Below are 24,076 nucleotides of genomic sequence, written 5' to 3' on the forward strand. Positions count from 1 at the left end.
ATAAAATACATATGTTATCTTAAAAATGCTGAGCTTCAGATTTGATACACTTGAGTGAAATTGCAAAACAGTAATTCTTGGAATTATTTTGCTTATGGAACATTCTTAAGAGACTTCTGCGAGAGCCATTAAGGAGCAAATGTGGTGAGAAATTGACACAAATATAAGTTTTAAAATTTTTTATTAGCATTTGGGTGTGAATATACGTTTTTCTATTGAAAACTCTCTATTCAGCCAGGCTGCTGGTATTCCTATTGGATATTCAGCCAGCCTGAATAGAAGTTTTCATATGGAAGAACATGACTGAACATAATATGATCCGTCAATATGGTATTTTATAAGAATACGTTTTGGTCTTCTACACGAATACATCCTGGTCTTCTCTGAGAAGACCTTCTCTTTTTTATGAAAAAAAAAGTCAAAGCCTTCCTACGGGAAAAAGTTCTTCTGTTCGTCTATTAGAAGTCCATCTGTTATTCTATGGGCAGACTTTAAGTCTTCTAGTGGCCTTTAACAAGTCTTTTCTTCTCTCAATGAAAAGACCTGTAGAAGTATAGAGTCTTTATGGACGATTATCTAATCTTCCCTGAGAATACCTTGTAGTCTTCTATAAAACAAACTTTTGGTCTTCTATGAGAAAATCTTCCGGCCTTCTATGAAGAAATACTGACCATCCATCAAGAGACTTTATTTTCTTCTATGTTATTACACTCTGTTGTTCTTCTTTAAGTGGCGAATTCAGGAAAACATCTATTCAGCAGGCTGATAGAGTTTTCTCAATGGAATAGATATTTCCCATAGGAAAAAATTCCTTCAGCTTAGTTGGATCAATAGGAAAACCATCTGTTCTGCCTTGCTACAAGCGTAGGGTTTCCCTAACAAGATCATTTATTCAGACCGGTTGACCTTCTAGTCGTCTATAAAGGTGACCTATTGCTCGTCTATAAAGTCTCTCTCCTGTTCAACCGTAATGTTTCCCTTCTGGTTGTATGTATAGACTCCCTCCAGCTCGTCTCTAAATACGTGCTACAGCTAGGCTATAAAGACGTGCTAGAGCTCGTCTATAAAGACGTGCTAGAGCTCGTCCATAAAGACGTGCTACAGCTCGTCTAAAAAGACGTGCTATAGCTCGTCTAAAAATACGTGCTATAGCTCGTCTATAAAGACGTGCTACAGCTCATCTATAAAGACGTGCTACAGCTCGTCTACAAAGACGTGCTACAGCTCGTCTATATATACGTGCTACAGCTCGTCTATAAAGACGTGCTACAGCTCGTCTATAAAGACGTGCTACAGCTCGTCTATAAAGACGTGCTACAGCTCGTCTATAAAGACGTGCTACAGCTCGTCTATAAAGACGTGCTCCAGCTCGTCTATAAAGACGTGCTCCAGCTCGTCTATAAAGACGTGCTACAGCTCGTCTATAAAGACGTGCTACAGCTCGTCTATAAAGACGTGCTACAGCTCGTCTATAAAGACGTGCTCCAGCTCGTCTATAAAGACGTGCTCCAGCTCGTCTATAAAGACGTGCTCCAGCTCGTCTATAAAGACGTGCTACAGCTCGTCTACAAAGACGTGCTACAGCTCGTCTACAAAGACGTGCTACAGCTCGTCTATATATACGTGCTACAGCTCGTCTATAAAGACGTGCTCCAGCTCGTCTATAAAGACGTGCTCCAGCTCGTCTATAAAGACGTGCTACAGCTCGTCTATAAAGACGTGCTCCAGCTCGTCTATAAAGACGTGCTACAGCTCGTCTATAAAGACGTGCTACAGCTAGTCTATAAAGACGTGCTCCAGCTCGTCTATAAAGACGTGCTACAGCTCGTCTATAAAGACGTGCTCCAGCTCGTCTATAAAGACGTGCTACAGCTCGTCTATAAAGACGTGCTCCAGCTCGTCTATAAAGACGTGCTACAGCTCGTCTATAAAGACGTGCTACAGCTCGTCTATAAAGACGTGCTACAGCTCGTCTATAATGACGTGCTACAGCTCGTCTATAAAGACGTGCTACAGCTCGTCTATAAAGACGTGCTACAGTTCATCTTATAGATGACCTACAGCTCATCTATAAAGACGACCTACAGCTCGTCTATAAAGACAACCTACAGCTCGTCTATAAAGACCTCCTACAGCTCGTCTATAAAGACGACCTACAGCTCGTCTATAAAGACGTGCTACAGCACGTCTATAAAGACGTGCTACAGCTCGTCTATAAAGACGTGCTACAGCTCGTCTATAAAGACGTGCTCCAGCTCGTCTATAAAGACGTGCTCCAGCTCGTCTATAAAGACGTGCTCCAGCTCGTCTATAAGACGTGCTACAGCTCGTCTATAAAGACGTGCTACAGGTAGTCTATAAAGACGTGCTCCAGCTCGTCTATAAAGACGTGCTACAGCTCGTCTATAAAGACGTGCTCCAGCTCGTCTATAAAGACGTGCTACAGCTCGTCTGTAAAGACGTGCTACAGCTCGTCTATAAAGACGTGCTACAGCTCGTCTATAAGGACGTGCTACAGCTCGTCTATAAAGACGTGCTACAGCTCGTCTATAAAGACGTGCTACAGCTCGTCTAAAAAGACGTGATACAGCTCGTCTATAAAGACGTGCTACAGATCGTCTATAAAGACGTGCTACAGCTCGTCTATAAAGACGTTCTACAGATCGTCTATAAAGACGTGCAACAGCTCGTCTATAAAGACGTGCTACAGCTCGTCTATAAAGACGTGCTACAGCTCGCCTATAAAGACGTGCTACAGCTCGCCTATAAAGACGTGCTACAGCTCGTCTATAAAGACGTGCTACAGCTCGTCTATAAAGACGTGCTACAGCTCGTCTATAAAGACGTGCAACAGCTCGTCTATAAAGACGTGCTACAGCTCGTCTATAAAGACGTGCTACAGCTCGTCTATAAAGACGTGCTACAGCTCGTCTATAAAGACGTGCTACAGCTCGTCTATAAAGACGTGCTACAGCTCGTCTATAAAGACGTGCTACAGCTCGTCTATAAAGACGTGCTACAGCTCGTCTATAAAGACGTGCTACAGCTCGTCTATAAAGACGTGCTACCGCTCGCCTATAAAGACGTGCTACAGCTCGTCTATAAAGACGTGCTACCGCTCGCCTATAAAGACGTGCTACAGCTCGTCTATAAAGACGTGCTACAGCTCGTCTATAAAGACGTGCTACAGCTCGTCTATAAAGACGTGCTACAGCTCGTCTATAAAGACGTGCTACAGCTCGTCTATAAAGACGTGCTACAGCTCGTCTATAAAGACGTGCTACAGCTCGTCTATAAAGACGTGCTACAGCTCGTCTATAAAGACGTGCTACAGCTCGTCTATAAAGACGTGCTACAGCTCGTCTATAAAGACGACCTAAAGCTCGTCTATAAAGATGAACTAAAGCTCGTCTATAAAGACGAACTAAAGCTCGTCTATAAAGACGAACTAAAGCTCGTCTATAAAGACGACCTAAAGCTCGTCTATAAAGACGACCTAAAGCTCGTCTATAAAGACGACCTAAAGCTCGTCTATAAAGACGAACTAAAGCTTGTCTATAAAGACGACCTAAAGCTCGTCTATAAAGACGAACTAAAGCTCGTCTATAAAGACGACCTAAAGCTCGTCTATAAAGACGACCTAAAGCTCGTCTATAAAGACGACCTAAAGCTCGTCTTTAAAGACGTGCTACAGCTCGTCTATAAAGACGTGCTACAGCTCGTCTATAAAGACGTGCTACAGCTCGTCTATAAAGACGTGCTACAGCTCGTCTATAAAGACGTGCTACAGCTCGTCTATAAAGACGTGCTACAGCTCGTCTATAAAGACGTGCTACAGCTCGTCTATAAAGACGTGCTACAGCTCGTCTATAAAGACGTGCTACCGCTCGCCTATAAAGACGTGCTACAGCTCGTCTATAAAGACGTGCTACCGCTCGCCTATAAAGACGTGCTACAGCTCGTCTATAAAGACGTGCTACAGCTCGTCTATAAAGACGTGCTACAGCTCGTCTATAAAGACGTGCTACAGCTCGTCTATAAAGACGACCTAAAGCTCGTCTATAAAGATGAACTAAAGCTCGTCTATAAAGACGAACTAAAGCTCGTCTATAAAGACGAACTAAAGCTCGTCTCTAAAGACGACCTAAAGCTCGTCTATAAAGACGACCTAAAGCTCGTCTATAAAGACGACCTAAAGCTCGTCTATAAAGACGTGCTACAGCTCGTCTATAAAGACGACCTAAAGCTCGTCTATAAAGACGAACTAAAGCTTGTCTATAAAGACGACCTAAAGCTCGTCTATAAAGACGAACTAAAGCTCGTCTATAAAGACGACCTAAAGCTCGTCTATAAAGACGACCTAAAGCTCGTCTTTAAAGCTCGTATATAAAGACGTGCTACAGCTCGTCTATAAATACGACGTTCAGCTCGTCTATAAAGACGACCTTCAGCTCATCTATAACTACTCGTTTCAGCTCTTCTATGAAGACTCGCATCAGTCCGTATATAAAGTCTCCCTTTGGATCTTCTATAAAGGTTATTTTGCTATAGCCTTCATCTGTCCTATAAAAAATCCCTTCCGGTCGTTTTTAAATTTTCTTTTTCTGTAGCCTATAAAGACTCCCTTGTGAGGTCTATAGAGACTACTTTTCTATAGCCCATAAAGACTACCTTCAGGTGGAATATATGCTTTCCATTGAAACCCTTATTTATTCAGATTGAATGAAAATTTTTACTGGGTTATATCGGAAACTTGTCCTCCACAAATCACAATTTTCTTTCATTACTTTTTGTGCTGAAATGTCAAAATACTTTTCATGAAATAAATATTATTAAATATGAAACCTGAAGAATATCCAAGGTAAAGTTCTTATGAAACTCCGTCCAAGTACCTTTTTATAATTTAATTTGTTTTTGCAGAACACGGGATGCTGCCACTGAAACTTCTTTTATCGATATTCTGGCTTCAACTTCGAATTTCACCACCTTTTCAGATGATAGTCGGGAAATCTTAACAGATATTCGTGGTAGCCGAAGACCAGAAGTTCGTAATGTAGCCACTGAAACCGATTTCCCCACGGTAACAAGTCTTACGATTTCCATAACCACAACGGATATAGATGTGGATTATTCAAGTGATATTGTGGCCGAGGAGAGGGCCATTACAAGGAAAGGTAAATATAACTCATTGGTGGCTGAGACTGATAGCAGCTTTCTGGTTACGAGACCATACCAGAGGTATACCTCGTGAGAGTATATTTTTGACTGTGGTTTCCAAAATGTACCAGTGGTCGGAGCCACAGAAAAATAGGAGCTTCAGATGGTGCTCCAGGCTAAACCAAAATTGGTCGCCAGTTACCAGTCCGGTGTTGCGAGCGTCGTGGGATTATGCATTCAAGGCAGGAACCCACGTAAATCATCACCTTATTTTGTGTTTTTTTTTTCAGATTCATTACTTCATTATGCTGCATCCAGTTCCGCAAGTTCCACTGATGAGGACAATGAGGTGACAAGTCCACAGTTCACTCTTAAGTCTAGCAAATCTCAGCATGTGCGTAAGGCATTTAGTTCAAGCGACGAAGATGTTGGCAGGAGTCTGGGAAATTCGAATTTGGAGAAAGGAAATGCTTTTGTAAACTTCGAATATTCAGATACTTTTGAAATGCCGTTTCATTTGTTTCGGCTTCTTTCAGGTCTATATGGTCATCCCTCCCGATGGTGGTTATGGTTGGTTCATTATGTTTATTTCATTTTGGTGTCAAGTGGTGGTGGATGGTATTATTTTTGGTGTAGGTGTTATACTACCTCATATTGCTGAGGAGTTTCAGATTCCCGGATCCAAGGTCATTCTGGTGGCCTCAATGCAAGTTGGTGGGTACAGTTGGGGAAATAGTTCATTACGTTTGTTTTAAGAGATATTTCTTTAGGCTTCTATTTCCTAGCTGGCACAGTTTCAAGTGCCTTCATCAACAAGTATGGTTTCCGTCCGGTGGCTTTGGCAGGATGTTTACTTTCCATTGCCGTTTTGACTTTGGCCACATTTACTACGAATTTGTCAATGATGATTTTGTTTTATAGCATCTTGGGTAAGACAATGATCACCTCCTGTGCTGTGGGTAGGCTACTGTCAAAGATCTTGTATACTGATTTGTTTTTTTTATCTGCTTTCCAGGTGGTCCTGGTCTCAGCATGGTTTGGGTTTCTTCCCAGTTGATTATTGGCTATTATTTTGAAAAATATCGTCCCATTGCCAATGGCATATCTTGTTCGGGAGCTGGTGCGGGTATCATGATGTTTGCCTACATGAATAATGTTCTGATTACGCAGCTGGGCTGGCGTAATCTAATGAGGCTGCATGTGGCCTTTCTGCTGTTAGTTTTCCTGATGGGCCTGACATTTGTGGAAGTGGCGCCCACAAAGATTGGAAGGGTTAAAGAGGTACGAAAAACAAAATGCAGTAAGCATTGAAATCGGCATTAATAGTTACGTTGTAATGTTTTTTTTCTTATAGATGTCCTGGGAAGATTCCGAAACCGACTCCCATGATATTCTAACAGAGATGACCAAATATTCCCGTTATTCCTTAAGAACACAAACGGATATTTATGAACTGGATAAAGATTTTGAGGATGTGTTAAGTAAGATTGACAGGCCCTAAAAGTTCCAAGCTCAAAAAGAAATATGTTATCCTATATCCCCCATAGAGAAAATCGAAACCCCAATTGTCCAGCCACCGATTTCACAAAGTTGTTGCTCAAAATGCCGGCACCATTGTTGTCCTTGCTTCCAAAATTATTTGCTAAGAAAGCAAGAGGCCAAAGCTCAGGAAGCCATGACAAAACACTACATCATACGCCAAGATCCCATGGAAAAGCAAGATCTCTTCTATATGGGACCACGAAGTGAAAGACACGATGCACGTCCCAGTCATGGTCGTCGCAAAACTGTAACATTTGGTGAATCAGATATGCGCACCATTTCTTTGGATGACATTGATCAAAATATTAATTCGGAACGAGTTGTGGACACCTTATCCCACATGGCTATTCACAAACAGATGTCGGATCAAAGGAAGTCCTACAAAGAATTGAAAGAGATAAAGAAATGTCCATTGTTGGAATTTTTAAAGCCCGGAAATTTATTACATCCTAAAATACGTAACGGTTTCCGCCTGCTATTCGATTTTCGTCTATTGGAGTTGCTGGAATTTCGTATCCTATTGGCATCGGCATTTTTGTTTCCAATGGGTTTTAATATTCCCTTCGTTTACTCAACAGGTGAGTAGAAATTATAGATGGAAAGTTGTTGAGAGTAAGAGAAAGCAAATGGACAAAAGAGAAGATTTCAGATTATTTTTACAGGCGATCATAAGGCCGAGTCTTTTTAGAAGTTTGGTAGGGTGTCGTTATAGCCGAGCTGAAGGTCGTCTTTACAGAGCAGCTTGAGAACGCCTTTATAGACGAGCTGAAGAGAGTGTAGTCTTTACAGGAGAACGAAGAGAGTCTTTATAGATGAACTAAAGGGAGTCTTTATAGACGAATAAGGAAGTCTTCGTAGGTGAACAGAAGGGAGTCTTTACAGACGCAGAGGAGGCAGTCTTCGCTAAAGAACAAAACAGTCTTTGTAGGCGAACAGAAGGGAGTCTTTACAGACGAGCAGAAGGGAGTCTTCATAGACGAAGAGAAGGAAGTCTTTAAAGGTGAACAGAAGGCAGTCTTAACAAACTTACGGAAGGGAGACTCTGTAGGAGAGCTGTGAAGGTCGTCTTTATAGACGAGCTGTGAAGGTCGTCTTTATAGACGAGCTGTGAAGGTCGTCTTTATAGACGAGCTGTGAAGGTCGTCTTTATAGACGAGCTGTGAAGGTCGTCTTTATAGACGAGCTGTGAAGGTCGTCTTTATAGACGAGCTGTGAAGGTCGTCTTTATAGACGAGCTGTGAAGGTCGTCTTTATAGACGAGCTGTGAAGGTCGTCTTTATAGACGAGCTGTGAAGGTCGTCTTTATAGACGAGCTGTGAAGGTCGTCTTTATAGACGAGCTGTGAAGATCGTCTTTATAGACGAGCTGTGAAGATCGTCTTTATAGACGAGCTGTGAAGGTCGTCTTTATAGATGAGCTGTGAAGGTCGTCTTTATAGACGAGCTGTGAAGGTCGTCTTTATAGACGAGCTGTGAAGGTCGTCTTTATAGACGAGCTGTGAAGGTCGTCTTTATAGACGAGCTGTGAAGGTCGTCTTTATAGACGAGCTGTGAAGGTCGTCTTTATAGACGAGCTGTGAAGGTCGTCTTTATAGACGAGCTGTGAAGGTCGTCTTTATAGACGAGCTGTGAAGGTCGTCTTTATAGACGAGCTGTGAAGGTCGTCTTTATAGACGAGCTGTGAAGGTCGTCTTTATAGACGAGCTGTGAAGGTCGTCTTTATAGACGAGCTGTGAAGGTCGTCTTTATAGACGAGCTGTGAAGGTCGTCTTTATAGACGAGCTGTGAAGGTCGTCTTTATAGACGAGCTGTGAAGGTCGTCTTTATAGACGAGCTGTGAAGGTCGTCTTTATAGACGAGCTAAGAAGGTCGTCTTTATAGACGAGCTAAGAAGGTCGTCTTTATAGACGAACTGTGAAGGTCGTCTTTATAGACGAGCTGTGCAGGTCGTCTACATATACGAGCTGTGAAAGTCGTCTACATAGACGAGCTGTGAAGGTCGTCTTTATAGACGAGCGGTGAAGGTCGTCTATATAGACGAGCGGTGAAGGTCGTCTATATAGACGAGCGGTGAAGGTCGTCTATATAGACGAGCGGTGAAGGTCGTCTATATAGACGAGCTGTGAAGGTCGTCTTTATAGACGAGTTGTGAAGGTCGTCTTTATAGACGAGCTGTGAAGGTCGTCTTTATAGACGAGCTGTGAAGGTCGTCTATATAGACGAGGTGTGAAGGTCGTCTTTATAGCTGAGCTGTGAAGGTCGTCTTTACAGACGAGCTGTGAAGGTCGTCTTTATAGACGAGTTGTGAAGGTCGTCTTTATAGACGAGCTGTGAAGGTCGTCTTTATAGACGAGTTGTGAAGGTCGTCTTTATAGACGAGCTGTGAAGGTCGTCTTTATAGACGAGCTGTGAAGGTCGAGCTGTGAAGGTCGTCTTTATAGACGAGCTGTGAAGGTCGAGCTGTGAAGGTCGTCTTTATAGACGAGCTGTGAAGGTCGTCTTTACAGACGAGCTGTGAAGGTCGTCTTTATAGACGAGCTGTGAAGGTCGTCTTTACAGACGAGCTGTGAAGGTCGTTTTTACAGACGAGCTGTGAAGGTCGTCTTTACAGACGAGCTGTGAAGGACGTCTTTATAGACGAGCTGTGAAGGTCGTCTTTATAGACGAGCTGTGAAGGTCGTCTTTATAGACGAGCTGTGAAGAGAATGCCTTCTGGTCTTCTATGAGAAGACCTTTTGGTCTCCTATGAGAAGGCCTTAGAAGACCTTCTGCTCTGCTCTTAAATGATCTTCTGGTCTTCTTGAGAATACCTACTGGTCTTTTATAAGAAGAACTTCTGGACTTTTATAAGAAGATCTTCTGGTCTTCTATGAAATGATCTTCTGGTCGCCGTGAGAATGCCTTCTGGTCTTCTATAAGAAGGCCCTCTGGTTTGCTATTAGAAGACCTTCTGTTCTTCTATGAAAATACCTTCTAGTCTTCTATGAGTTGATCTTCTGGTCGCATTGGGAATACCTTGTGGTTTTCTATTATTCTCTCGTGTTTTCTATGAGAAAGCCTGCTGATCTTTTAAAAGAAGACTTTTCGGTCTTCTATTAGAAGAACTGCTGCTCTTCTATGAAAAGAATGTCAGGTCTTCTATGAGAAGACCTTCTGGTCTTCTATCGGCAGACCTTTTACGTCGAGACCTACAAGACTTCAATGAGAAGACGTTCGTGTTTTCTATAAGAAGATCTCTAGTCTGTTAATAGAAGAAGGCATTTGATTAGAATAACTCATGTTCTTCTGTGAGAATATTTAATGGTTTTTATAAGGACCTTTGTTTTTTTCATATGGAGGACCTTGTTTTTCCCATCTTGTGAGAAAACAACCGCGTCTGCCATGAGAATACCTTCTAGACTGTAATACATTTTGTGGTTTCTATAAACTTCTGGACTTTAAAAAGAGGACCATCTTGTGGTCTTCTATAAACAGAGGTTCTGGTCTGTTATGGGAAGGCCTAAGCCTCATTTACAGGAAGTCCTCCTACACCCTATTGGTGTTCTAAGAAAGATTTTCGCACTTTGAAAATGGCTTCTGCTTTACCATAGATTATAAATTGGACTTCTCGTAGAGAAGTAGTGGCAGAAGACTTGGTCTTCTAAAAAAAGGAAAGTGTCTAATGGCAGACCAGCTGTTCTTTTTATGAAGGCCTTCTGTATGAAAATTCTCTCTAAATTTCGATACTAAAACTCGCATGTCTTCAATTCCTTGTGCCTTCTATTGGAAGGTATTAGGGTCTTATATAGCGTATATTTTCTTTCATCAGTTTATTCTTCAGCCCTTTAGGTGGAAATTAACCTTCCAATTTTAATATCAGCCTACAACATTAATTTCATAATTATCACCCTCCATCACATTTCTCAATGCATCTCCAGCAAACAAAAGAAAGAAATTACCTTGACAAGGCCTTCATTATCTCCTTAAGCCCTTTAACCGACCATTAATTACCAGGCTATTATCCTTGCAAGAATAACAAGTTAGCCTACTCGGAAAGTTGAATTCATTCCTTAAATCACTTCACCTTCGCACACACACACAGCGAACACTTCACACACCCCAACACTTCAGGTGAAATGCAATTTCCCATGCTAAGGATTTTTTTTTGTTTCATTTGTTTACATTTTACATCATGCATTCTCTATGTGTCTGTTTGTCTGTCTATCTACAATTCTCACTCTCTTTGACTTTTGTCTGACCTGCCTTTATTCAACTTTGCTTGCATTTGCATTTGTTTTTGTTTTGTTTTTATGTTCTCCTGCCCACCATTCTGCTGCTCAATGTGAAGTGCGTGTCCAAATTGAGCCAAGTTTTGCAAAGCTAATTTCACCCTCCATTGGTTTCTCAAATTTCGCCTTTCGCATTGCATCTGGTTTCGTGGCATACAAATACCGTGACTATACAACGTTCATTTGTGGTGGCGGCATGGTCTTTGGTGGAATAGCCGTTTGTGCCAGTGCCTTCTATGGCCTCGATGTGGTGTGGTTTCAATTTTTGTACGCCATCTGTTATGGCATAGCCCCAGGTAAGTTTTGGCAAAAGAAAGAAAGCAAAAACGAAAAAAATTATGAGTGGTAATATTCTGGTCGTGCAAAATGCATTTTCCAACTCTTCCCACTTAGGCACGCACAAATGTAAACAGCAGCAGTAACAACAGCAACACCATAACCAATAAAAGCGAAAAAAACATCCATTTACAAACTTTATTTTGCATACATTTATCACAAGCTCATCAAGCACGTTTTTATGGCTCTCCATAACACCAAAAGATAGGGGGTGAATAAACAAAAGAGCTACAGCAACAACAACAACGTAACATAATGAATTTACAACAACTTTGTAATCACGTTATTAGCAAGGGTCTAATGTGAAAAGTATTTCTAAATTTCGGAAAAAAAGGAAATTAAATATAGAAGCACCCTCTCATTCAGGAAGTGTCTATAAAGGCACCCTTTCTTTTAGAAAGGGTCTATTAAGGCACCCATTCTTTCAGAAAGAGTCTATAAAAGCACCCACTCTTTCAGAATGAGAAAGGGTCTATATTAGCACCCTTTCTCTCAGAAAGGGTCTACAGTAGCACCCTTTCTTTGAGAAAGGGTCTATAGTAGCACGCTTTCTTTGAGAAATGGTCTATAGTAGCACCATTTCTTTCAGAAAGGGTCTATAGTAGCACCCTTTCTTTCAGAAAGAGTCTATAGAGACACCCTTTCTTTCAGAAAAGGTCTATAGAAGCACCAATTCTTTCAGAAAGAGTCTATGGAGACACCTTTTTTCAGAAAGGGACTATAGAAGCACCTATTCTTTCAGAACGGTCTATATAAGCACCCATTCTTTCAGGAAGCGTCTAAGGAAGCACCCATTCTTTCAGGAAGCGTCTAAGGAAGCACCCATTCTTTCAGGAAGCGTCTAAGGAAGCACCCATTCTTTCAGGAAGCGTCTAAGGAAGCACCCATTCTTTCAGGAAGCGTCTAAGGAAGCACCCATTCTTTCAGGAAGCGTCTAAGGAAGCACCCATTCTTTCAGAAAGGGACTATAGAAGCACCCATTCTTTCAGAAAAGGACTACAGAAGCACCCATTCTTTCAGGAAGGGTTTATAGAAGCACCCTTTCTTTCAGAAAGGGTTTATAGAAGCACCCATTTTTTCAGAAAGGGTCTATAGAATCACCAATTCTTTCAGAATGGCACTATAGAGGCACCCCTTCTTTCAGAAAGGGTCTATAAAATACCTTTTCTTTCAGAAAGGGTCTATTAAACACCTTTTCTTTCAGAAATAGACTATAGAAGCACCCATTCTTTCAGAAAGGGTCTATAAAACGCCTTTTCTTTCAGAAAGGTTCTATAAAACACATTTTCTTTCAGAAATTGACTACAGAAGCACCCATTCTTTCAGAAAGGTTCTATAGAAGAAACCTTTCTTTCAGAAAGGGTCTATAGAAGCACCCTTTATTTTTTAAAGGGTCTATAGAGGCACCCATTCTTTCAGAAAGGGTCTATAGAAGCACCCATTCTTTCAGAAAGGGACTAAATAAGCACTTATTCTTTCAGAAAGAAGAAGAAGAAGAAGCAGCCTTTCTTCCATTACGGGTCTATAGAAGCACCCATTCTTCCATTAAGGGTCTATAGAAGCACCCATTCTTCCATTAAGGGTCCATAGAAGAACCCTTTCTTCCATTAAGGGTCTATAGAAGCACCCTTTCTTTAAGAAAGGGTCTATAGAAGCACCCTTTCTTTAAGAAAGGGTCTATAGAAGCACCCTTTCTTTAAGAAAGGGTCTATAGAAGCACCCTTTCTTTAAGAAAGGGTCTATAGAAGCACCCTTTCTTTAAGAAAGGGTCTATAGAAGCACCCTTTCTTTAAGAAAGGGTCTATAGAAGCACCCTTTCTTTAAGAAAGGGTCTATAGAAGCACCCTTTCTTTAAGAAAGGGTCTATAGAAGCACCCTTTCTTTAAGAAAGGGTCTATAGAAGCACCCTTTCTTTAAGAAAGGGTCTATAGAAGCACCCTTTCTTTAAGAAAGGGTCTATAGAAGCACCCTTTCTTTAAGAAAGGGTCTATAGAAGCACCCTTTCTTTAAGAAAGGGTCTATAGAAGCACCCTTTCTTTAAGAAAGGGTCTATAGAAGCACCCTTTCTTTAAGAAAGGGTCTATAGAAGCACCCTTTCTTTAAGAAAGGGTCTATAGAAGCACCCTTTCTTTAAGAAAGGGTCTATAGAAGCACCCTTTCTTTAAGAAAGGGTCTATAGAAGCACCCTTTCTTTAAGAAAGGGTCTATAGAAGAACCCTTTCTTTAAGAAAGGGTCTATAGAAGCACCCTTTCTTTAAGAAAGGGTCTATAGAAGCACCCATTCTTTAGGAAAGGGTCTATAGATGCACCCATTCTTTCTGAAAGGGTCTATAGAGGCACCCTTTCTATCAGAAAGGGACTATAGAAGCACCCATTACTTCAGAAAGGGACTATAGAAGCAGCCTTTCTTCACTTAAGGGTCTATAGAAGCACCCTTTCATTAAGAAAGGGTCTATAGAAGCACCCTTTCATTAAGAAAGGGTCTATAGAAGCACCCTTTCATTAAGAAAGGGTCTATAGAAGCACGCTTTCATTAAGAAAGGGTCTATAGAAGCACCCATTCTTTCTGAAAGGGTCTATAGAAGCACCCATTCTTTCAGGAAGGGCAATAGAGGCACCCTTTCTTTCAGAAAGGACTACAGAAGCACCCGTTCTTTCAGAAAGGACTACAGAAGCACCCATTCTTTAAGAAAGGACTACAGAAGCACCCGTTCTTTCTGAAAAGACTACAGAAGCACCCATTCTTTCAAAAAGGGACTTTAGAAGCACCCATTCATTCAGAAAGAGTCTATAGAAGCACCCATTCTTTCAGAAAGGGTCTATAAAACACCTTTTCTTTCAGAAATTGACTATAGAAGCACCCATTCTTTCAAAAAGGGTCTATAGAAGCACCCATTCTTTCTGAAAGGGTCTATAGAAGCACCCATTCTTTCTGAAAGGGTCTATAGAGGCACCCATTCTTTCAGAAAGGGTCTATAGAAGCACCCATTCTTTCAGAAAGGGACTGAAGAAGCACCCATTCTTTCAGAAAGGGTCTAAAGAGGCATCCATTCTTTCAGAAAAGGACTATAGAAGCACCCATTCTTTCAGAAAGGGACCCATTATTTCAGAAAGAGTCTACAGAAGCACCCATTATTTCAGAAAGGGTCTATAGAGGTACCCATTCTTTCAGAAAGGGTCTATAGAGGTACCCATTCTTTCAGAAAGGTTCTATAGAAGCACCCATTCTTTCAGAAAGGTTATATAGAAGCACCCATTCTTTCAGAAAAGTTCTATAGAAGCACCCATTCTTTCAGAAAGGGACTATAGAAGCACCCATTCATTCAGAAAGAGTATATAGAAGCACCCATTCTTTCAGAAAGGGTCTATAGAGGCAACCTTTCTTTCAGAAAGATATTATAGAAGCACCCATTCTTTCAGAAAGGGTCTATAAAACACCTTTTCTTTCAGAAAGGGTGTATAAAACACCTTTTCTTTCAGAAAGGGTCTATAAAACACATTTTCTTTCAGAAATTGACTATAGAAGCACCCATTCTTTCAAAAAGAGTCTAAAGAAGCAACCATTCTTTCAGAAAGGGTTTATAGACGCACCAATTCTTTCAGAAAGATATTATAGAAGCACCCATTATTTCACAAATTGTCTGTAGAAGCACCCATTCTTTCAGAAAGATATTATAGAAGCACCCATTCCTTCAGAAGGCGACTATAGAAGGTCCCAGTCCTTCAGAAAGGGACTATAGAATAACCCATTCTTTCAGAAAGGGTCTACAGAAGTAGCCTTTCTTACAGAAAGTGTCTATAGAAGCAGCCCTTCTCCATAAAGGGTCTATAGAAGCAGCCTTTCTTTCAGAAAGGGTATACAGAAGCACCCTATCTTTCAGAAAGGGTCTAAAGAAGCTGCCTTTCTTTCAGAAGGGTTCTATAGAAGCAGCCTTTCTGTCAGAAAGGGTTCTATGGAAGAAGCCTTTTCTTTCAGAAAGAGCCTATAGACGCTCCCTTTCTTTCAAAAAGGGTCTATAGATCTACTAATTGATTCAGGAAGTGTCTATAAACACTCCCTTTCAGAGGGGGTCTAAAGAGGCACCCAATCTTTAAGCCATCATTTCATAAGAAGGCCCTTATCTGAGCATTCATATCTCCTCCAAAAATTTCGTCTGTTATAATACAAGATACCTCCCAATATTTATGATTTTAATAACTCGCCAGATTAGTCCTTATTACCCTCCTTTATACATAGGTACATCTTTTGGCACCATTAATGATAGAGCACCATCATCCTCATCATTATTTCCATCTGCAGTGTATTGGCATCATTATCGTCCGTCGTCATTATTCTCATTGGAATGAATGACCAGCAGGCAAACAGTATTAATTATGCTGCTTCATGTTTTTGTTGGTTTTGTCATTCAAGTATGGTCGGATTGTTGATGTTGGTTTGCTGGTTGTTTGTTTATTGGCATGTTGTTCGGTTGGCCAGGTTGTTGTCGATGATGATGCTGAGGCCAATACCACTGCAGCCGTCGTTGCTATGCTATTGCCACAAATGTATGAGAAGACTATGCAAACGAGAGTGCAATTTTAATTATATTCCTCTTTATGTTTATTTACGAACAACATATCCGCATATGAGAAGCATGGTCAAGCGTAGCCCTATCATCTCTGTAGGTTCGTTTTCATTTGCTGGTGTGTTTGTATTTGGTTACCATACCTATGACACGTTATCCTACTTTGGTAGATTTTTTTCTGAGGTATTCTTTTGGGGAATATCACAGGTGTGGTGAAAAACAAAGGGAGTTAAAGTTCAAAGTATGAATATAAGTAGAGGATGAGTCGGCCCTTTATTGGAAAACCAACAGGTCTTCTATGGGAAAACCTAAAAGCCTTTTATTGAAAGCCTACAGGTTTTCTTGGGGAAGACCAACATGTCTTTTAAACAGGAATTCTAGCAAAAGACTCAGAGGTTTTCTAGGAGAATTTTAGTAAAAGAAATATTGGTGTTTTAGGTGAAAATCTACAACTCTTTTAAGAGAAGACATATGTATGTACAGTAGGCCGGGGCGATTTATAAACCTTCATGGGCCCTTCGCGTTTCTGATTCCTGGGATTGAACTGAGCAAAAAAGTCCACTGGACCATATATCTACCGTGAAAATCGAGCCTCCCGATTTTGACTTTAAGTTTTTTATGGCCTTTTTTTGGATATTTTGGCATATAACAGCCAAACCATTGAGATTTTCGATCCAACACAAAGACAAACATTGTAGCCAAGACAGTAATTGAAAACTCTCTAATACATCGCAAAAGCATTGGAACGCTCCTTCAGGCAGTTTTGGCCTTAAGAATGTGCAAACTTTTCGGAAAATGTCGATAAATGACATTGTGCTACAAAATTTGACCCGAAAAATATTCAAGTGTTCGGATGGAAAATTATATCGTGTTGGGATCCATGGACAACGACAATGCCTTTAGTTCGTTTGGGCCACTTCGTTTTATTTTTTTATAACGGTAAAAGTAGTGAAAATCTGGGTTTCTTACATTTTCAAATTTAAACGGACATATCTTCTTTTTTTCACAACGGATTTCTAGTGATCCTTCTTCCTTTTAAAGGGATGATTAATATCTTTAGAACAAGTTATTATTTGTTTAAATCGGTTAACAAATGACTAAGTTATAGTGGTTTAAGTCTAAAAACCCCCACAAAAAAACTATAACTCATAATTTTCAAAAATATAATGTTTTTTTGTTTTGTTCAATAATTATTTTCAAAATTATGAGAAATTCAGTTATAGTTTTTTTGTGGGGGTTTTCAGACTTAAACCACTATAACTTAGTCATTTGTTGACCGATTTAAACAAATAATAACTTGTTCTAAAGATATTATTCATCCCTTTAAAAGGAAGAAGGATCACTAGAAATCCGTTGTGAAAAAAGAAGATATGTCCGTTTAAATTTGAAAATGTAAGAAACCCAGATTTTCACTACTTTTACCGTTATAAAAAAATAAAACGAAGTGACCCAAACGAACTAAAGGCATTGTCGTTGTCCATGGATCCCAACACGATATAATTTTGCATCAGAACACTTGAATATTTTGTAGGTCAAATTTTGTAGCACAATGTCATTTATCGACATTTTCCGAAAAGTTTGCACATTCTCAAGGCCAAAACTGCCTGAAGGAGCGTTCCAATGCTTTTGCCATGTATTAGAGAGTTTTCAATTACTGTCTTGGCTACAATGTTTGTCTTTGTGTTGGATCGAAAATCTCAATGGTTTGGCTGTTATATGCCAAAATATCCAAAAAACGTCAATAAAAAACTTAAAGTCAAAATCGGGAGGCTCGATTTTCACGGTAGACATATGGTCCCGTGGACTTTTTTGCTCAGTTTAATCCCAGGAATCAGAAACGCGAAGGGCTCATTAAGTTTTTTTTTTCCTTCCACACAAATCGACCCACCCTAATGTACAGGTCTTCTGGGGGAAGACATACGGTATTCTAGGAGAAAATTGACAGGTTTTCTGGGAGAAGAAATACAGGTACTTAGGGAGAAGATCTACAGGTTATCTGGGAACAGACCTACGGGTCTTCTAGGTGAAGACCTACAGGTTGTCTTTGGGAATATTTACAGGTCTTCATGCATAAGACCTACAGATTTTCTAGTAGAAGACCTTCTGGCATTCTAGGAAAAATCTACAGGTCTTCTAATAGAAGACCTACCGGTTATCCAGGAGATTACCTACCGTTTTTTTAAGAAAAGATCAACAGGTCTTCAAGGAGAAGCCTTTCATCTATGAGAAGATCTACAGGTCTTCAAAGAGGAGAAATACATGTCCTCTAAGAGGAGATCTGCGGGTTCTCCAGCAGGAGAGATACAGGACTTCTAGGAGAAGATCTGCAGTTCTTCCAGTAGAAGACCTCCAGGTTTTCTAGGGGAAATCCTACAGTTATTTTAAGAGAAGATCTACATGTCTTCTAGGAAAAGACCTACCGGTTTTTAAGAGAAGAACTACAGGCATTTAAAAGGAGATCTAAATGTATTCTAGGAAAAGACCTACAGGTCTTCTAAGAGGAGACATAAAGGTATATGGGAAGATCATATATGGTAAGATCTATCGGTCTTCTGTGGGAAGACGTGGACGTTTTCTATGGGATGACATAGAAGTCTTCTACGAGACCACCAAGAAGTCTTCTGTGAGAAGACTTAGAGGTCTTCTGTGAGAAGACTTAGAGGTCTTCTATGAGAAGACTTAGGGGACTTCTATGAGAAGACTTAAAGGTCTTCTATGAGAAGACTTAAAACTCTTCTCTGAGAAGACATAGGGGTCTTCTGTGAGAAGACTTAAAGGCCTTTAGGTCTTCTCACAGTAGATCGAGAGAGCTTTTATAAGGAGACCCAGAGATCTTCTGTGAGAAGATCATCTATGCGAAGACCTGGAGGTATTCTATGGTAAGTTCTGAAGACCTTTTATAAGATGATCCGGAGATCTTCTATGAGGAAGCCCTAAAGTCTTATATGATAAGTCCTAAAAGTCTCCTATGAGAAGTTCTAGAGGTCTTCTACAGTAATACCCAAAGTTGTGGAGGTCTTCTATTAGAAGCCCTAGCAGCCTTCTAAAGGAAGACCCAGAGCTATTCTATGAGAATACCTAGAGGCTTTCTATGACAAAATCTGGATGTTTTCTATCAGAAGATCTGGATGTCTTCTATTGGAATACCTGGAGGTATTAGAAAACCTGGGGGTATTCTAAAGGAAGTCCTAGAGAAAATAGGTCTTCTTTGAGAAGGTTCTGCATGAGAAAGTCTAGAGGTTTTCTATACGAAGATTTGTGAAGTCTTTCATGAGAGGACCTAGAAGTATTATTCGTGAAGAGCTACAGGTCTTTTCTGCGAAGACTTGGAGGTCCTCCTTGAGAAGGCTTATAAGAAGACCTTGAGGTCTTCTATGAGAAGACCTTGAGGTCTTCTATGAGAAGACCTTGAGGTCTTCTATGAGAAGTCCTGGTCTTAGAAGTCTTCTATCAGAAGACTAAGAGTTCTTCGAGAAGACGGTCTCCTATGGGGAGTCCTGTAGGTCGTCTTTGAGAAGACTTAAAGATCTTTCATGAGAAGACATAGAGGTCCTTTATGAGAAGACCTGGAGCTCCTGTATAAGAAGAGATAGAGGTCTTCTCAGAGTAGATCCAGAGAGAGAAGGTCCTCTATGAGAAGACCTGAAAGTCTTCCGTGAGAAGGCCTGGAGACCTTCTTTAAGAAGAACCAGAGTTCTTCTATGAGAAAGCCCAGAAGTCTATGAGAAGTCCTCAAGGTATCAAATGAGAAGTTCTAGAGGTATTCTAAAGTAATACCCAGAGTTGTGGAAGTCTTATATCAGTAGACAGAGAGACCTTCTATAGGAAAACCCAGAAATGTTCTATGAGGTCTTCTATGAGAAGACCTGTGGGTCTTCTATGCGAAGACCTGGGCGTCTTCTATGCGAAGACCTGGGCGTCTTCTATGCGAAGACCTGGGCGTCTTCTTTGCGAAGACCTGGGCGTCATCAATGAGAAGACGTGGAGGCCTTCTAGGAGTAGACTTAAAGGTCCTCTTTGAGAAGACCTGGAGGTCCTCTATGAGAAGACTTGAGGTCTTTTATGATAAGACCTTGAGGTCTTCTACGAGAAGACCTTGAAGTCTTCTATGAGAAGACCTTAGAGGTCTTCCCTGAAAAGACTTAGAAGCCTTCCGTGGGAGGACTAAGAAATATTATAACGGAAGGCCTCGATTTTTTCTATGAGAGAAGACATAGAGGTCTTCTATGACCTCTTTTTAATGAGAAGACCTTGAAATCTTCTGTGAGAAGACCTGGAGGTTTTCTATGGGAATACCTGGTCTTAGAGCACTTCTATGAGGAAACTGAGAGTTCTTTTACGAGAAGACGTAGATGTCTTCTATAAGAATACCTAGAGTTTTCTAGGGGGATACTACAGGTATTCTTTGGGGTTGTCATAGAGGTCTTCTATGAGAATACTCAAAGATCTTCAATGAAAAGACATAGAGGTCCTCTATGAGAAAACTTGGAGTTCATGTATGAGAAGATCTATAGGTATTCTCAGAGTAGACCCAGAGAGCTTCTATAAAGAGCCCCAGAGACCTTCTCTGAGAAGAACTTGAGGTCTTCTCTGAGAAGACTTGGAGGTCTTTTATGAGAAGACGTGGGTGTATTCTATCAGAAGGTCTGGATATATCCTATGGGAATAACTGGAAGTCTTCTATGTGCAGACCTGGAGATGTACTATTAGAAGAACTGGTGGCCTTCTATGACAGACCTGGAGGTCTTCTAAAGGAAGACCCTGAGAAAAGAGGTCTTCTATGAGTAGACCTAGAAACCTTCTATAAAAAGACCCACATATCTTTTGTGAGAAGACCTGGAGGTTTTCTATGGAAAGGCCTGGAGATTGTCTATGAAAATATCTGGAGGTCTTCTATGAGAAGACCTAGAGACCTTCTATAAGAAGACCCAGAAATCTGCTATGAATAGACTTTGAGGTCTTCAATGAGAAGGTCCTCAATGAGAAAAACTGGATGTATTCTATCAGAAGACCTAAAGGTCATCTATTAGAAGACGTGGAGGTATTCTTTGAGATGACCTGGAGAAACGTTTAGATCTTCTATGAGAAGACCTGGAGGTCTTCTATGAGAGTTCTTCTAAAGAAAAACCCAGAGACCTAGAGGTATTGTATGAGTAGACCAAAAGACGTTCTATAAAGAGACCAAGAAACCTTCTTTGAAAAGACCTTTAAGTCTTTTATGAGAAGTTTCTTTGAAAATACTTTGAGGTCTTCTATAAGAAGTCCTAGAGGTCTTCCCTGTGTAGACCTAGAGACCTTCTATTAGAAGACCCAGATATCTTCTATGAGAAGGCCTTGAGGTCTTCGATGAGAAATCCTCGAGGTCTTCTTTGCGAAGTTCTAGATGTATCCTAAAGGAAGGCCTAGGGATCCTTTATGAGAAGACCTTGAAGGTTTCTTTGGGAAGACCTAGGGGTCTTATTGGGTGGACCTTCCATGAGAAGGACTATATGTCTTTTATGGATATTCAAAAAACCTTCTATAAGAACATAAAGACCTTCCTTGAAAAGTACTAGAGGTTCTACAGGAAGATCCTGTTAAACAGATTCACAGGTTTTTGTGTAGAAGAATTTTCGGTTTCCTTCTGTTAGATCTGTTATTCTTTCAGTAAAATACCTGTAAAATTAGTGTCCTTGGACCTGTTTGTATTGCACTAAAAGACATCTAACTCTGCCTTTAAAAGTCCTGTAGGATTCTTATGGGACTTCCTAAAGAAGATGATAATTTCCTCCTACTGAAAAACTGTGGGTCTCCATATAGAGGAACTTCATATTGAACCCTAGAAACACCTACTTCAGAAGACCAAATATGTCGTTCAAAGTCCTTCGGAGGAGAAGAAAATTTTTTGGCCTTCTACGTGAATAGTTTTCGCTTCCTTAGAGGAGATTTTCTGTTATTCCATGAGAAAACTTTTTTCTTTATTCTAGAAGTAAGCTCTCTCCTTTCCTACTTTAAAACCTTCGGCTGTCTCTTAGATGTCATTATCCTTTTTGTTGAACGGTCTTTTGCAAGAAAATATATTTTCTTTTGCCGGCCTTTTGCAAGAAAGTCTCTTTGTCCTCTGCAGTAGAAACACCTTCTACTTCTCTTTAGGATGATTTCCTTAATTTCTTATGGGAAGACATTCTTATTCATTACTGACTTGCATCATTTTGCCTTTCACGTAATAATGTATCATCTTGTTTACAACAATTATCCAGAGATAACCAAACACTCACATCCCATCTTTACTCATACATACACATATGTTTATTTATGTCTCTACAAACATTATCACATTCGTAAGCATATGTTTACCATTTATTTCATGGTTTTGCACATTCGCCATTTCTCTCCTTCTTTGGTGGTCATCATTCATCAAACCAATATTACAACTCCATACCAGCGTTGACCCCAATTTGGTTGGCACTCTTGTAATTTTTCGGGTTTATGTTCACCTCTCTTCCCTCTTCATTTCCTCCCTAGCCTTCTATTCAACATTGCGTGCCATTATCTATGTCCGTTCATTGGGTTTGGATAAATTAACGAATGCCTTTGGTTTAACGGCCTTAGCCATGGGTATGGGCGTTTTTATTGGCACAACCGCTGGTGGTATCTTGAACGATCTGACCGGTGATTATACGGCTTCATTTGCATTTGCGGGTATTTGCATTATTGTCGCTGGTGCTTTGAAATTGCTATTGCCCTATCTGATGGCCCGGGTCAATGTGAATCAAAAGTGAAAGGGACAACACACACCAAGCAAGCACAGCCACAACGATGTTCGTTCGCTTATCTTTCGTTTGCAACAAGAACAAACAAACAAAAAAAAACACTTGCAATGGCAACAAATTGGCTTGAAGTTCGTTTGGAGATTTGGGGAATTCTAAAAAGGGAAATTTGTGTGAATTAAGGAAATGTGTGGTTGTGTTTTGACATGTTATTTTGTAAGTATGAATGGCGTGGGAAAATATAGAAAATTAAATTGCAAAAGTAATTGAAAAGTTGATTGTGTTTTCTTTAAAAAAAATATTTGATTTAAAAATGTAGCTTATTGAAATTTTTTGATTATTTAGACTATTGAAATTAAATAAAAAATCTCGTTTTTTGGGCTCGCTGCATAAAGCCGTATACCACAACTTGTGAGCGCCTAAAAGTATGCTTCATTTATTTAAAATTGAATAAAGAATTTGATTTGAAAATTTTCATTAAAAATTTGTCCCGAGCAGCAATTGCCACACAACAACAACAATTTGAGCAAACACTTTTCTTATTTCATGGTTTTTCAATTAGTGAGTGGAGAAAGAAGCTCTCTTTGCTTGCTCGCGAGTAAAGAGCTGCGGAATGTTGGTCCCGAGAGTAATGGACATCTGCAAATATTATTTTTGTCCAATCATAGACAGCATATTTTCTATTGCATACTTTAGGGGGTAGTACAGTGTGAGTTTTATGTTCAATTAATTGAATTGTTTGTATGAGACATTTTTCCACATCCAATAAAAAATAAATAATAATGTTTTAGTCACCAATTTTTAGACATTCATACTTACTCCATCCCCCCACTTTCTTCTCGTCTTAACCTGAAATAAAATAAAACAATTTACAATTTTATTTTTTGGATTTTTATTCTAAAGTTTTTATTGATTTGTTTATCATCATATATATTTTTTATTATATAATTTTGCTTTTTTTATTTTATACAAAAAATTATTTTTATTCTTTTATAATAATAATTACATAAATTATAATCTTTATTGACTTAATATATACGTTTTTATTATTATTATTTTTTGTATTATTATTTTTATTATTATAATGTCAATGACTTTATATAGTTATTTGGATTTGGAGTTTATTTCTTTTTTTTCTTTTATTCGATTTAGTCTAAGTAGAAGAGGGCAATTGTTTTCTTTAGCAATTAAGAGTTTTGTTTTTTCTCGGAAAATATTGTTTTATTTTGTTGTTATATTTTTTATTTGCAATGTTGACTGATTGTTGGGGGATTGATTTGCTTTTATTTTTATATATATTTTATTTTATACATTTTGATTTTTCTTCATTTTATTTAAGGTACAATATCTACAAGTTGGGTTCATTTTATTGATTTTTTTGTTTATTATTTATTGTTTTGAGAATTTCAAAATTCTATTTCCACTGTTTTGATAGTGTTTTGTGTTTGGAGTATTGTATA

At 39.6% G+C, this 24,076-nt stretch overlaps 1 protein-coding gene across 1 annotated transcript; it reads left to right on the forward strand.

Annotated features, from left to right (window-relative positions):
• Positions 1 to 4,715: 4,715 nt before the first annotated feature.
• On the forward strand, positions 4,716 to 22,882 carry Targ (Tarag). The gene is made up of 10 exons (XM_073989857.1): positions 4,716 to 4,861; positions 4,921 to 5,174; positions 5,448 to 5,632; positions 5,694 to 5,871; positions 5,928 to 6,086; positions 6,173 to 6,438; positions 6,512 to 6,638; positions 6,705 to 7,277; positions 11,026 to 11,262; positions 22,372 to 22,882. The coding sequence occupies exons 1-10, from the start codon at positions 4,839 to 4,841 to the stop codon at positions 22,626 to 22,628; spliced, it is 2,259 nt and encodes a 752-aa protein (XP_073845958.1). The 5' UTR covers positions 4,716 to 4,838; the 3' UTR covers positions 22,629 to 22,882.
• The last annotated feature ends 1,194 nt before the right edge of the window (positions 22,883 to 24,076 follow it).

Source organism: Musca autumnalis, unplaced genomic scaffold (genome assembly GCF_047663935.1).
Source record: "Musca autumnalis isolate F117 unplaced genomic scaffold, ASM4766393v1 scaffold_5, whole genome shotgun sequence".
Lineage (NCBI taxonomy): Eukaryota > Metazoa > Arthropoda > Insecta > Diptera > Muscidae > Musca > Musca autumnalis.